The following is a 15,862-nucleotide window of genomic DNA, read 5'->3' as shown; positions in this document are numbered from 1 at the left end:
ACTACTACTCACTAAAAAGAACGCTTCAAGAAGCTAAGTCTGGTACTCCGCGATCATTAGAAGGGCTCCTCGATAATATCGCCTCCTGAAGCATAACAAATATAGCATCACAACAAAGCATACGATACTACAACTAGGTTCATATAGCTCATTGCATCTCATCCTAAGAATGCATCTTAGTTCCATCTTCTATTCTAATATTTCTCATTTCAGAGATTGTGCAAGTCCTAACTCCAACCCTCAATATCATCAAAATAAATAACCTTGCTTTAGTCTAGCTTATATTTTTGTAAAGATTATACGTCTTCACAATTCCCTTTTGTATTCCAATTCAAACACTTCCATATTCATCTAAACTCAAAACCAAGAAACTAAACAAGATTAAAAAGCTATCCAAAAGAAAGATTCAGCTAGTTTATCCATTCAACTAATAATTTCCACACGAACCCTAGATACCTTCAATAACAACCAATCAATCAACATTTAACCATTACCATAATTTGAAAAGGTTAATATTACATCCAAGAACATTGAACTAACCACAACTAAATCATTTGAATAATCTACTACAAAAATCATAGCCTACACTTAAATTCTCATCATCACATAACTCACTAATAACAAATTTTCCATGAGTTTCCAATTTAATAACTAATTTAACTAACTCATATACATTCCAAGATTCAACAACATTTAGGGTTTAACACATGAATGAAAGATTATACAAGAGAAATTATATGAATAAGAGCATAATTATTAAGGAAAAACAAGGAAAGAAATCAAGAAGGACTACCTTCTGTTCGCAGCAGCAAGAAACGGAACAAATCAGGTTCGCTTTATTTTTGGCTTGGATTTAATGTTTAATCAACAGGACCAAAAACTCACTCGATCCTTCCCCAAATCGGCAGAATTCAAGTCAAAGGAAGAAGATTTCGGCTGCTTCTACACTTATTGTGGTTCAAAATCAGAGAAAAGCTAAAGATAATGCTGAAATAATGTGTCAAAAATCAAAGAAAGAATCGAGTAGATTATACCTGATTAGCTTTAGTTCGTTACTTTTCAAAAAAAAATCAAGCGAAAGACTACGTTTAATCAAATGGTTGAGGACATTGTTGCTTTGAAATCAGATGAAGAAGATGGGTAGAGCTGCGTTTTTCTTTGAAAATCGAAGACAAGGAATAACGGGATGAGAGGTATGGGTTTCGAAGGTTTTGAGAAGGCAAAGAAGGGTTTGATTTTTTTTGTGTGTTGAAGATGATGATGAATAGTGGAATGCGTGAAATTGGTTTCTATTCTTTTTATTATTATTATTATTATTTTAATTTAAAAGAAAAGGAAAAGAAGAGAAATTAAATTGAGAATATTTTATGTCATGTGTATTTAAGATCATTCTCGCACTGATAATTCTCTTAAGCCTCCTCGTCGTAAATTATTAATTTTTTTTTCCAAATGTTACAACAAAGGCCATACAACATGGATGAGCGACTAGCCGTCCCACCAACCAATTAAATAAGCTCAAGCAAGATGGGCCTACCATAAACACCTAAAACTTAACCTTAGGGTCGTTAGCGGGCATAACCCTCCATTGAAGCCCACAGCCGCCAGATCACCAACCGCCTCCGCCCATCAACCAAACATGAGAAGATAAACCCTAAAAACCTAAAACGAGGGGATGACCAACACCGTCAGACCCTCAACCCATGGGGGTGGCCAACACCACCAGACCCAAAAAAACAAGGTGGTTGCCAACATTACCAAGACCTCAATACACCAGTAGTAAACTGAATTGGTGAATTCTAATTCTATAGAATTAGTATAATATAGCGCCTCCATTACAACAATTGGCAACATGGAGGCAAAGCTCAACACCAGAAGTCAAAAGGAGGAAAGGTAAGTGGGATTATCATTACACTCAGATTATACTACGAAACGGGCTTCCGGTACAAACGGGCTATCACTAAACACCATGTGAAGACACCAAAATACCGCCATTACCCACCCTCACCAGTAAGATGGGCATGGGTTGGATCTGGAGGATCTAGGGTCTGGATTTGGGTCTAGAACAATTTTATTTTTTTTTCCTGAAATTCTTTTAAAAATATATTATGAAGTACAATTTTTGACTATTCGCATAAAATTATTTAAACATTTTCGACTAACGAGGATCTTCTAATACTTCATACTAATTGAGCGAAATGTATGAAGTTTTTCCAACATTCAAGTTCTTATAACGAATTATTTATCAAGTCTTTAATTTTTAAAGTATAGATACAAATACCACATTTGAAATTACATGAACCAACAAAGTTCAAAATCACGTAATTTTCAAAAATATAACAAAATTTCAAATCAAACAATTAAATACACATAATAGCTAATATATAAATTTTTTTAAAAAAAAGATATATTTGGATCCATGGGTCGGATCTGGGTCTCAAACGTGTAGACCCAGACCCAGACTCGGACCCTAAGGTCATGGAACCAGATCTGACCCGGATCCAAAGGGTTAAAAAATAGGTGGACCTAGACCCTTAAAATTAGGGTTAGGTCGGGCCTTGACCCTTAGGGTCTAAGACCCATACCTATCCCTTCTCAAGACCACATGGTGGTAATGCTCAACACTAGAAGTCGAGAGGAGTCAAATAGTCACTCATGACGCTGAAATGAATGTCAAACACCCATCCTATGAATGCACCACACACTAGCATGTCACCCGTATAACCACCATAAAAGACCAAAAGTCTAGATGGGTCGATAGTTACTCATGTCGCACAGTGAGGGCCATGAAACAAATACAACTCCACAAAAAATCAAGACCAAAACTGATCTACCACTCTCTTAGGTCTACTAATCTCTTAGGTGGTAACCCAGGTATCTTAGAAGGGAGAACATTAGTATACTCATTCACAACAGGTATATTCCTAATGTCTGGTGCACCTTGCTCAACATCCCTAACATGACATAAGATTATAGGGTAATTGCGTCTTAAATACGACTTCATCTTCATCACTAAGATAATCTAAGTACGATTCCTAAGTATAAATCCCCGATATGATAGTCTATATCCACTAGGACCTCAAGTGGATACTTTCTTTAATTAGTTATTAATATGAGCTATGTCTATCCAATCAATCCATGTTTAATATCATATCAAAGTTATCTAAGAGAAACTCAATCAAATCAACAAATAAGGATACAAATATTGTTATTATTTGTCTATATTTATTTATTTTTTATCATTCAATAATTATTATTATTATTATTATTATTAGTTTATACTTAATTATTATTGTTATTTAAATATTATTATTTGTTGTTGTTCTACTTTTTATTATTAATTTACCAACTTTTTAAAATAGTAATTAATGATCATTATTTAGCTTAGTTTAACATTTATTGTAAACATTATTGTTATTTATTGTTCGTAGTCAACAAACTTTATTGTGAATAGTGGGTGTTACAATCATGGTAGAGAATGGTTCTTCATTAAACAACAATGACTGTGTATTATCAGTAGCACAGAAAAGGAAGAAAATGAAAATGTATTATATTCTCTCATTATTGATACAAAACAATGGACCTATATATATACAAAGAATGCATCAACTACTAAACAAGAGAGGATATTCTGTGATAGTTTGTTATAGAGTTTGTTACTAACTAACAAAGTAACTATAGTAAAAAGATTAACTTGCTATGGCTAACCATTAAAACCGTAAGTGTCAACATCCCCCCGCAAGCTTGGGGTTGGAATAACTCCAAGCTTGGACAAGAATGTTTTCAGAATGAGCTCGATTTGTCCGTCATGATCACGGGATACCAGAATATTTCCATCATTTCTGTTTGCGATGGCTAGGCTGATATCCACAACAGAGATCTTGTGAACCGCTTCAACGAGAAAAGCACTAGGACCCATGTCCTCACAACTCCCAGAAATCTGGTAGGGGTGCAAATTGAGGAAGACTCAATGTGGGCTGAAACAATCCCCCAGAGCGTGGTTTGGAAGATTTACCTCTGCAATGAAGAAATTTGGCTACAGGCAAAGCAATTCAGATCACACCTTGTTCCTTAAACGAAGAGGAGGTAGAACAACACGCCTGATAATTTATGTCGATGACATGATCATTACCGGGGATGATAGAGACGAAATTGCAATTCTGAAGGGGAAATTATTTCAAGAATTTGAGATCAAAGATCTAGGTAGGCTGAAGTACTTTCTAGGGATTGAAGTTCTTAGATCGAACAAAGGAATTTTTATATCCCAAAGGAAGTATGTTTTAGACCTGTTAACTGAAACAGGGATGCTGGACTGCAAGCCTATCGAGACACCAATGATGATGAACCATGGACTACAGATGATTGAAGGAGGAAAGTTAGTTGATCGCATGCAGTATCAACGCATGGTAGGTAAGTTAATCTACTTAGCTCACACAAGGCCAAATATTGCATATGCAGTAGGAGTAGTCAGCAGGTTCATGCACAAGCCTCAGGTTCAGCATATGGATGCAGTTTATCGGATTCTAAGATACCTCAAGGGATGCCCTGGTAAGGGAGTACTTTATCAGAAAAATGGTCACCTTGATCTTGTGGCATATACAGATGCAGATTGGGCAGGTGATAGGGATGATAGAAAGTCAACTTCAGGCTACTTTACTCTGGTGGGAGGAAATCTAGTCACGTGGAGGAGCAAGAAACAAAAGGTGGTGGCCATGTCTAGTGCAGAAGCAGAGTTCAGAGGTGTAGCAAAGGGAATCGCAGAAGTCCTGTGGCTGAGAAAGTTACTAACTGAACTAGGATTCTCTCCTAAAAGGAGTTGCGAGCTGTACTGCGATAATCAAGCGGCTATCAACATTTCAGAAAATCCAGTTCAACATGATCGCACCAAACATGTAGAAGTAGACAGGCATTTTATAAAGGAGAAATTAGAAGCCCAAGTAATCAAGCTTCCGCAAGTGAAGTCCAAGGATTAACTAGCAGACATTCTTACAAAGGCAGTTGGAACTCAGTTCTTTGAAGAGGTTCTATGCAAGTTGGGTGTTGGTGACCCTACGACCCAACTTGAGGGGGAGTGTTAGATTATGTATTACGGTTACTCATGTAGGAGTAGTTATTTTATTAGTGGAGATTAGTGGAGCAGTTAGTAGGTCAATTAGGAGCAGTTACCTTAAGTTTCTGTATATATTATCATCATCAATTGTTGAATAAAAAACAAGAAATAAGAATCAGAAAAACACAAAAGCTTGCTGGTTATCTAAAAATCATGGTATCAGAGCTAGAACGATTCTGAATCGTTCTTCGCAGCTTCATCATATACCAATTAACCTACCTTCAATCCAATAATGGAAGATGAATCAAGAACTGTCATAGCACCAGACCAACCGGTCACAATGGGACAGTTGTTGCAACTATTTAAATAGTTAAACCCCAACAAACCACCCACTGAAACCAGCACACATACCCTCCTAATCTCAGAGAAATTAACAAATCAAAATTACACAAAATGGTTCAGGCTGATGCATTTGGCCATTAGTGGATGAGATCGTCTCAATCAAATCATCGACGATCCTCCGCCCACAAATGACCCAACGTACAACCAATGGATCAGAAGCGACTCGATTGTTATCTCATGGATACTGGAGAATATAGAGTCTGATCTAGTTAATCAGTATCTCGATTTCCCGACAGCCAAAACGTTGTGGCAAGGGATTGAAACACTGTACAGTAGTGGGGGAGATGGCCTGCAAATATTCGATTTAACAGTCAAAACCAACAAAATCCAACAAGGGCCAAACACCATTGAAACATACTACAACAAGTTAATTGTTTTATGGAAAGAAATTGACCGGAGACAACCAAATCCGATGAAGGATCCATGCGACATCATCATCTATAATTAAATAACTCAACAAAACAGATTATACCAATTTTTAGCAGGCATCAATGAAACATTCGACAAGGATAGAAGAGATCTCCTCCTCTTAGACCCTCTTCCTACAGTGGAGGAGGCCTACGCAAGTATCAGAAGAGAAATTCTGAGACGAGGAATCATGAAGGCGAACCCCTCATCCGATTTTGAAGCACCGGACACCGGTGGGATTTTCTCGGTCAAAGGGAAAACTTACCGGAGGGATGATGAAAAAACTCACCTAAAGTGTACCTATTGTGGTGGTACTAGGCATACGAGGAACGAGTGCTTCAAACTCGTGGGGTACCCGGAGTGGTGGCCGGATTCTAAGAAAAAGGGAGAAAGAAAACCGACGTGTTTTTCAGATCAAAATCGCATGGGAAAGGCAACAGTAGGATGGCGCACAGAAAGACCCACAACCATGGAGGAAGGAGAGAAACCAGATGAAGCCATGAACATAACAGGCGTCAAGAGCAAAGGAGAAGAAGGTACCAGAAGTGAAAGAGGCGCCCTCACAGTGGGGATAGAGGGAGAGGGTGAAGCAAAAAATGGAGCGCCCCCACTTTTTAAAGGAGAGGAATCAGAAAAAACCCTAAAACGGGGGAGGTCACGGGTTCGAATCTCAACCACCCCTCATTTAAAGTGGAATATTCAGCGCCTATGCGCATCCACACTTCTAGCCCAATGGGGTTTCGTGTGAGGGGGCGTGTTAGAGTATATAACATATCCTGGGGCCTCAACCATCAGCTTAAGCTTTTGGTTGAGTTGGTTCCTTGACATGGTATCAGAAGCCAACGTGAGAGGTCACGGGTTCGAATCTCAACCACCCCTCATTTAAAGTGGAATATTTAGCGCCTATGCGCATCCACACTTCTAGCCCAATGGGGTCTCGTGTGAGGGGGCGTGTTAGAGTATATAACATATCCTGGGGCTTTAACCATCAGCTTAAGCTTTTGGTTAAATTGGTTCCTTGACAACTCCCTTATTATAATGACCAGAGGACCCAGCAAAACAACTTCTTGAATCATTTGTAGGAAGAAAATGTGCGCCTTCGTTGCCTTAATAATCCCTTCCTTTTTCTTCTTATATGTGCCTAGAGTAGAAACCTTTGGTTCAATCCTTTTGGTGGCGGACTGATTTGTTGTTAAACTAGATGGTGAAACACTTAACATTTTGAAATGCCTTAAATGCTCATTTTACAATATCTTTATCTCCCATGCTCTCCATGATCAATGACTTTCTAGTTGTAGGATCATCATTAGTCGGTCCGTAGCTGAGAGATATATGTAAGGATGTAGGAAATACTCTCTTGCTTTGAGGTATAGCTGCTTTCTTGCTTGTTAACGGTTGTGCAACTACTATCCTTAACGGCAGAGCGTTTCCTAGACTTGGCAGCTTTTGTCAGATCAGGCTTTAACGGCTTAGGAGTTGCTCACTCTCCTGATGTTGACCTTCGTGGCTTTGGTGATCTTCCCCTCTTCATTAGGGTAGACTGGTTCTCAGGGTCATCCCATAAGAAGAAGAAGAAGCACAATCATGTTCCAAAATCGGGACCCACAAATTATCACTGATCGAGCCATTCACGATGCAACCAAATTTCTTTTGGGGAAAAATCGATCTGTTCACAAGAGCTGTGAAAGTAGACGGAATAAAGATGATTGGTAGAAGATTCTAGAACAGAAGCATTAGTAACAACACCAAATCCACAAACTCCACACTTAAAACAGACCAAAAAACTCCATTCTCCAACAATCAAAGAAAAACCAATAACCAAAAAACACCAACAATCAATTCTCCCAATTTGGACACTGACAACAAAAATCGCAAAGCAATCAAGATTCATGAAAGACAAGGTAGTACAATGACTACACTTCAACAAAGAGAAATCACTTCAATTTCTCAATCAAATGGGTTATACGCAAAAAATTTGAAAAAAAAAAGTCAATAGCAACTATTATTGCTTCTTCAAGATTGTGTGAATCTGTAGCCACACAAATATCAACAAAGTGTGAATCTGTAGTCACACAAACATCAACAAAGTGTGAATTTGTAGTCACACAAACAATTCATCAAGCACAACCTTGTGAGCATGAATGAAAAATGGGTAAATTCTATAAAACTCAAAATGATTCAATTTGGATTGAAAATTACAGTAATCAATAGGGAAAATATTCTACTTAATTGCGGTAACAAAGAACTAAAAAAGATTCAATCAAACTTATAAGAAAAATGAGGTAAAACCCTCAATTCTTGTTAAGAAACCCTCAAAACAAAAATCATCAATTCACCCTCAAACTTGCATCAATCAACCAAAAAAAAAAAAATACTCTACTTTCAAATTGTAAAGAAGAGCAAATACAATCTTGAATGGAATCAAAGAATTGAGATGAAAATATTGGAAAATCTTGTAACAATCCTCAAAATGAAATTCAACGATTGGAGTTGAAATCTATATCAATGAATAGAAAAGATGATGAAGATTAATGTGTATAGAAGAATAAAAATAGATTTGTGAAATAAAAAACAGGAAATCAATTTATTTTATGATATATGAACAGAGAAAAGGAAGAAAATGAAAATGTATTATATTTTCTCATTATTGATACAAAATAATGGACCTATATATATTAATGCATAACGACTATTAAACAAGAAATGATATTCTGTAAAAGTTTGTTATAGAGTTTGGTACTAACTAACAAAGTAACTGTAGTAAAAGGTTTAACTTGCTATGGTTAACCATTTAGACCTTGAGTGTCAACAGTGAGTATTTATTGTTTTGGTTTAAGAATATTTGTTTTATTTCAGATTAGTGATTAATAATTAGGTTGATTTAAGATTTTTTTATTATAAATGTTACTATTGATTGTTGTCCCGTTGTCCTTAACGAATATCATTTAATAATAGAAAGTCTTAGTCATAGTTAAGAATTCATTATCTTGTAAATAAAAATTATTTAATAATTGATAATAATAACTAAATTGAAGGACAAATTTTAAAATGCATGTCTAAAACATACTAAAGAAACGTTTAATAAAGTGCTACATGAATACAAATATAAATAGTACATCTCAAAAATACAATTAGTGTGTGGTGGCGTATAAGGATCCTTAAGGTCTCTATAGAGCCGTTACTGTACGAATAAATCCCTAATTGGCTAATTCTATTCATATCGTGGTCCAATTTCTAGATCTCCTCAAGTGCATCCTCTAGATCTCAGTCATCTCACCGAACGAGAGGGTCTTAAAATCGGTCATATGTGCCTTGGTCATTCTCGAGCCCACTGTATACATAAAATATAATGGGACAATGGACATATAAAATTAAGCAAACTATAATTAATAAATAATCAATTTTACGAAAATAAACTTACATAGTCATCTTTTGTTATGAGTCGTCCATTTATATATAAAAATAAAAATGATATAAAATAAAAAAATAACTTAAAATGAAAAATAAAATTTAATAGGAAAAATTACGAGGAATAATACAATATTTTGCTTATTTCTTTACAATAATACCAATATTTGATTAATTATGAATAATACCAACTTAGAAAGTATTTCTCCTAGAATATACATAACATATTAAAAATCAAACTATAAAAAATCATATGACAAAAAAAATAATAAATTAGCTAATAAACAAACGTTAGTATTATTATAGAAAAAATCTTCTAAGTAGGTGTTATTCATAATTAACAAAAAATAATTAATTATTCATAGTAATTTTTCTATTTAATAAGATGAATCAATAAAGTTCACATCTCCATCGTCCATGACCCACTCTGGCTCGGTTTAGCTCAGCACGGATACTCATATCTAACCACTAGTACACCAACTTGATTGAAGTACTACATACGAGTAATAAAATATTTATTTAAAAATAAATAAATAATAGGAAAAAATTAGAATTAAAAAGGGTGAGATAATGTTTGTCGTGATCATCATCAACGTCGTGATCAGGAGCTTTTCTGTGTCTCATACTCTTGCAGTAGCAGAGAGCGCTACCTTTTAACTTCCTGCTACGACTATTTAACACACCCGTTTTCATTTCTTGTCTCCCAATGTGACTAACGTTGATTTCTTTTCTCTCACCTCTCTTTCTCTCTCCTCATTCTTCAGCATTAATAACCGACCTACACCTCTTCCTCTTACTCCAACATTAGTATCTTTGAAGTGTTAATTTTTTGAATTCCAGTTTCTTCCATCAATGGCGATTGATTCCTCTCCGATGGTGAGTTTTCTCCATCTCCGTTTTCACTCAAATCTACAGATTTATCATCTACATTTTGTCTTTAACCTGAATTTTTGTTTTGATTTATTTGTAAATTGAATTCTGATAATGATTTAGCTGCATTTTGGAGGAAATGAATCTGTTTGTATGTTGTGCATTTTCTGTTTTTACTTATCTATTTGTAAGTTTATGACGGCGGATTACTCGATGTTGATTGTGACTTTTGAGTTCGATTGGATGAGAATAGCTGTCGATGAACTGGAATTTCAATTTTGCTCAAAGCTGATGCAATCTTTTCTGGCAAAGAATTTCTAAATTTTTGTAGGCTGTGTTAAATTTCATTCATCATGAATCTCAATTAATTCGCGTAATTAATGTTTGAAATTATAGCGTCAAAACTGATTTGAATGATTAAGTACTATTTTCTCTGTTTTCTCCATTGTCCCAACAATTGATCGATAAAACTATCAACTTAATTAGTTAAGTGTATCATGTTTCAATTATTGATTTTAAAGTAATTTATTGTCTGATTAGAGCTTGTCATGTTTCGATTATGGATCCATTTTATCTAAAACACCATCATAACAAAACTAATGATTATTTTTGACAACATGCTCTTTCTTTAAGAATGTGATGTTCATAACTCATACTAGTAATCCTTAACTATATCCAAGTATTAATTACATCACCTAATATAACATTAAATTATAATACATCACCGAATTACATGTTAATTACTACAGTTAATGTTAAGTTTTTATTTTACAAGACTATAATAAAAACTACTACGCACTTGACTAGCTTAGAACCCTGTAAGCAATACTGAGTTACTGAGTTGATCATTTTGTTATGATATGACGTGTTGAATGGCCAGGATTTTTGCCGCATTTTAGTTGTCAGCGATGATGGATCAAATACCGGGAATTCGCAATATGTGGAGCAATTAGAAAGTCATGTATGTGTGGATGCTTCAGTGATATGCCACAAATCAGTTGAAATGGAAACTTCAGGCTCATTTCCTCCTTGCGTAGTGACAGTAGATATTGAGAAAGGGGTAGATGATGTTTCGCAAATAGATCAAGATACGTGTGGAAGTATCAAAACTGAGATTTCATTAACTGTAAGTAAAAAGCAAATATTGAAATCTTGTTTTTATGATTGTTTGGCTTTCATCATGGAAAACTTATCTTGAATTTTGTTTGTTTGTAGAAACCATTGCGAAGGCAAAATAGTTTGCTAGCAGGAGGAGAATCTATTCCTCCTTTGATGAATCACATCTTAATGTTGCTCAAGCTTGATGATAAAGGTAGTAACATATGCATTAAATTTTTGGATGTCTTTTTGTATGCTAGTGGATTGTTTAGTCTATATGTCCTGGTCATTGCTGGAGTACGTTAGCCTCTTTCTTATTGTTATTGTGAGAGGAGAGATTATTTTTTATTGTATATATAGGTTGATAATGGTTGAACATGAACCATCGTAATTTACAGTGCATTAGCCTCTTTCTACTTGAAGAGAAGGTGAATGAGATTTAAACATGCGGTATGAATTTCTTATAACATGCCTAAGAAGCATCATAATTAACGCTTAAGTTTATGGTCGAATCCTCAAAATCAATTATGCACTATCATTTTGCAATCCGCCCTTATTCAAAATATGGTCATTTTAAGTTTGTATGCCTTAAAATTGAGCTCAACTTTAGAGTGCAAATGAATGTAGGGATGGAAAACTTGCTCTTATATATTCTAATGAGTATATTTTAGAAGTATAAAAAGACTTTGTTGACTCTTAATTTATATCAATCACATTTTGGCAGAAAAGCAAGGAATAGATCAGAAGCCGCAAGATGCTGCTAGTAACCGATCGCGAAAGTGTAAGCGTGCGGGGTTATTTGATTCACGACAGATTGTTCTTCTGTTCTCTATTCTGTAAGCTTTTTGCCTCCTGCCGTACATTCTGCTCACAGCCTCACACTATACATCAACTTGAATATGTTTTTATGAAGCTCATAATTTGTTATTGTGCTCTATTATGCTCTCTTTCGTCAAGAAAAAGTCTAACGGGGTGTGTCTTTAGCATTCGAAATATTCTAAACTACCATTGATTAATTATATCCTATATAATGAAAACTAAAATTAGACTTACAAAGGGTATATATTAGGAGTAGAAGTGAACCCAAGATTTTAACTTTACTTTGTCAGTTTTTTTAGTTGCATCCGTGTTGATTTCTGTACTATTTATCAATCAGATTGACTTGCTTATATTGTCGTTAATATATAGATTAAAACATACTCATATGAAATTTCGTTTGATTCATCTCGATCCAAAGTTTATTAATTTTTAGTTTTCATAATTTTTTAAACTTGCGTAATTAGATATATTAAATTTGAAAATATACATTGAATGTGTAAGAAAACAAATGCTACAAGTAAAAAAGTATTCCCTCGTTCCCTAAAAATGTTTTCATTTGTCATTTTGAGATCTTTCATTTGTTGTTCCTCTTAAGAATTTTTCAATTTTATATCATGAATTTCAGACAGAATTAACATTGTTCATGTTAATTCTAATATTTTATAAATTCTTATGGTTTCTTTGTATCTTTCACTAAATTTATTTTAACAATTTAATATTGCTTATGGTCTCATATGTTCCACACTAACTTTATTTAAATATTTTTTTCATTATTTTATAGTCTTTTTAATTTTTCCACTAATTTTATTTTAATATTTTTTAATATTTATAGTTTCTAATTTTTAATTAACTATAATATTGGATAAAATAATATGTTCTTCATCTAAAACATTCATTTCTTAATTTAGGTGAGCATTACTTATGAGGATATTAAAAGGGAAAGAAGAGAGTAATTCTTTTGTGGCCTCTAACTTTACTATTTGACATTTATTAAATAATTCTTTTTCCTATTAAATTCCAACTTCTTTTGTTTGGTGGTTTCATGGCAACCCATGCTTTAGATCCATCTCTGTCTAACAACTAGAGAATTGACGAGACTTTTAACACTTATGGCTTTGCTCGACTTTTACTTTAACGGTGTGTTGTGTTCATTATTCTTATCCTCGAGTTTTCATCGCTCAATAAGTTCAGTTAATATTGATCCATTTTAATAAGTTGGATTCAACTTCTATTCAATTAAGAATAGGATGAAAAGTACCCTAAGTCCTAAAAAGGAATAAATAAGAAAGAGAAACAAATCATAATTTGACAGTGAGCATCTTGATCTTTTAGATCGCTACTTTTCAACTTCTATGTCATTACCCTGCAATTTATTATTCTCGACCAATTTAATGAGAATTGAGATCTAACTAATAAAAAACTGTTTCAAATCATAATTAAAAAATTCTTGTGTGTGAAAACTGAAACAATAAACATACTTTTTCTATTTCATAATACTTCCTATATATTTCATTTTTGGCAATTTTAATTTACCTACTTTACCCTTATTTTTATTCAATTCTATACCTCATTTATTTTTATATCTATCCTTATTTAATGAAATTACCCCCTTTTACACCAACATTTACCCACACCAGGCCATCTTCTGAAAACTGATAAGAGTATATGAAATCAACCCTCATCCATTTTTTCATCCTCCATCATCTTCTAAAATCAATCATATAAATCCCTCCCTTTATAACCTCCATAATCTTCTGAAATCAACTCATTTTATGAAATCAACCCCGCTTTATATCTACATTTACCAACCCTCATCCTCATCCATGCATGTTCTGAGATCAACAGTTCATCTCTCTCTCTCACACTCTCATTTAATGAAATCCATCTGGGTTTTATTTCTGGGTTTTATTTTGATTGTTAGATTTGCTTTAAAACCCATTTGATGAAATCGAACAAAATTGACAGTTGGGTTTTGATTTGCTTTGCTATCTCTGATTGATAACACATCTTTTGAAAGAGAAATATGAGTTTTACTTTGGGTTTTTAATTTGCTTTGAAACCCATTTCTAAAGTTGAATCATAACAGAGGAAGTATAAAATTTAATTAAAGGGCAAAATAGTCTTTAAAAAGGTTGATTCTCTTTTTTTAATTGTGCCATTAAATTTGGTTGCAAGTAAAACAGAACAGAGGAATTACTTCATGTTCCCTACTAATCTACGATACAACTGAAGTGGTTTCTTCATTTCAGGTCAAGTATGGGGACAATAGTGCTGATATTACTTACACTCAGAGTTAGACAACAGTGACGGCTATGTTCATGGCTGACTTGAGAGACTGCCCACCTTTTATTTATTTTTTTTTTCACCCTTTTTCGTATAAAATTTCGTAATTTTGTATTCTCAAGTTTTCAGTCGGAGATTGCCGTTGTATGGATTGTTAGCATCTCTTGTTTGGGCTTTATGTCATGTACATAACCAAGTTCAATCACTTAATAGGAGTTGTCTCGCTTTTTTGATCACGCAGCGCAAAGATTCTTTTTGCACAAATTCTTATACGATGTCTTTGAGACGCATTTTATATGAATTTCTCACATCTTATTTACTTTTTATTTTTTTTGCATATCTTAATGCAATTTAAATAGATTTGATTATGAATTTTTAAGTTGATTTAGAAAGTATATATTGTGACGAATTTAACAAAATCCTATATGAATATATTTTTTCTTATAGATCAATGAGAAATCGAAGTTAAAACTTGACACCAAAATTCGTAAGTTCTACTTAAGAAGAACATATGAAAACATAGAGAGCATGAGTTAAATAGTCTAATAATACAAAGTATAAGCATATATATTTCTTGTTTAGAGGCCCTCTCATCGTGAGAGGGCCTCTCATAAGTCTCACAAGGGTAAATACTCTTTTAGTTTACAGTATAAATTTCTTATTTTGGATGTGAGACTCAGGTTTTATTTGGTTTAGCATAAAAATTTAATTAGTAAAAATTAATTTTTAATAAGTAAAAATTAGTTTAATTCATAGTTATTAGAATTACAATCCTGATCTACAATTTTACGATCCTACAATCCAAAATCAGGTGACCAATCCGAATCGTAGGTAGGATTTAAAGCTGGTAGGATCGTACGATCCTACTTATCTGAAGAATTTAGGAGGTAAGATTATAACACGATTCATGTTCGTACGATTGAACGATCCGATTCTACAAGGGCAGCCTAATCGTAAAAAATTATATTATAATCTAGATTTCACATATATATAAATACATGTAAAATTGTTATAACAATATGACTATAAAATTCATGTTTTTCTTAATTTGCAGTTAAATAATGTTAAAATTAATATTTTTCATAACTTAATAGATGAAGTCAAATAAATTATGATTTATGCCGTGAAATATTAAAAAATGACAAATACAAGGATGATCAGTTATCCGTAGCAAATTGATGCATATTTGTAGGATCATATGATCCTACGATTCGATTCTACCGCTTTTAATCCTACCCTCTCATTTATCCTAGGTAGAGTTTCGATCCTAACAACTTGGGTTTTAATCAGTAAAAATCATTTATCATTATTCACTAGTAAAAATCAATTTAGAAAAAACAGTTGCAATCATTTTTAATTAATACAATTTAATTATAATTTATAACTAATGATCAGTTATAATTTTAAATTGATTTTAATTTATAAAATTCTGTCCCAATCATTAAAAATCAGATAAAATAGTAAAAATATGTTAAAGTAGTAATATGGATTCAATTTTGGTAATATCCACTAAGACTCAAAAGTCAA

At 33.6% G+C, this 15,862-nt stretch overlaps 1 protein-coding gene across 1 annotated transcript; it reads left to right on the top strand.

The window, feature by feature from the left end:
• The first annotated feature begins 9,714 nt into the window (after window positions 1-9,714).
• Window positions 9,715-14,623, top strand: LOC130820149 (uncharacterized). Its single transcript, XM_057685410.1, has 5 exons — window positions 9,715-10,141; window positions 11,016-11,261; window positions 11,351-11,447; window positions 11,958-12,069; window positions 14,302-14,623. Exons 1-5 carry the CDS (start codon window positions 10,118-10,120, stop codon window positions 14,357-14,359), a joined length of 537 nt encoding a protein of 178 aa, XP_057541393.1. The 5' UTR covers window positions 9,715-10,117; the 3' UTR covers window positions 14,360-14,623.
• The last annotated feature ends 1,239 nt before the right edge of the window (window positions 14,624-15,862 follow it).

This window comes from Amaranthus tricolor, chromosome 8, assembly GCF_026212465.1.
Source record: "Amaranthus tricolor cultivar Red isolate AtriRed21 chromosome 8, ASM2621246v1, whole genome shotgun sequence".
NCBI classification, from domain to species: domain Eukaryota; kingdom Viridiplantae; phylum Streptophyta; class Magnoliopsida; order Caryophyllales; family Amaranthaceae; genus Amaranthus; species Amaranthus tricolor.
Note: the sequence above shows the minus strand (reverse complement) of the source record. Positions and strands in the feature narration are given on the sequence as shown.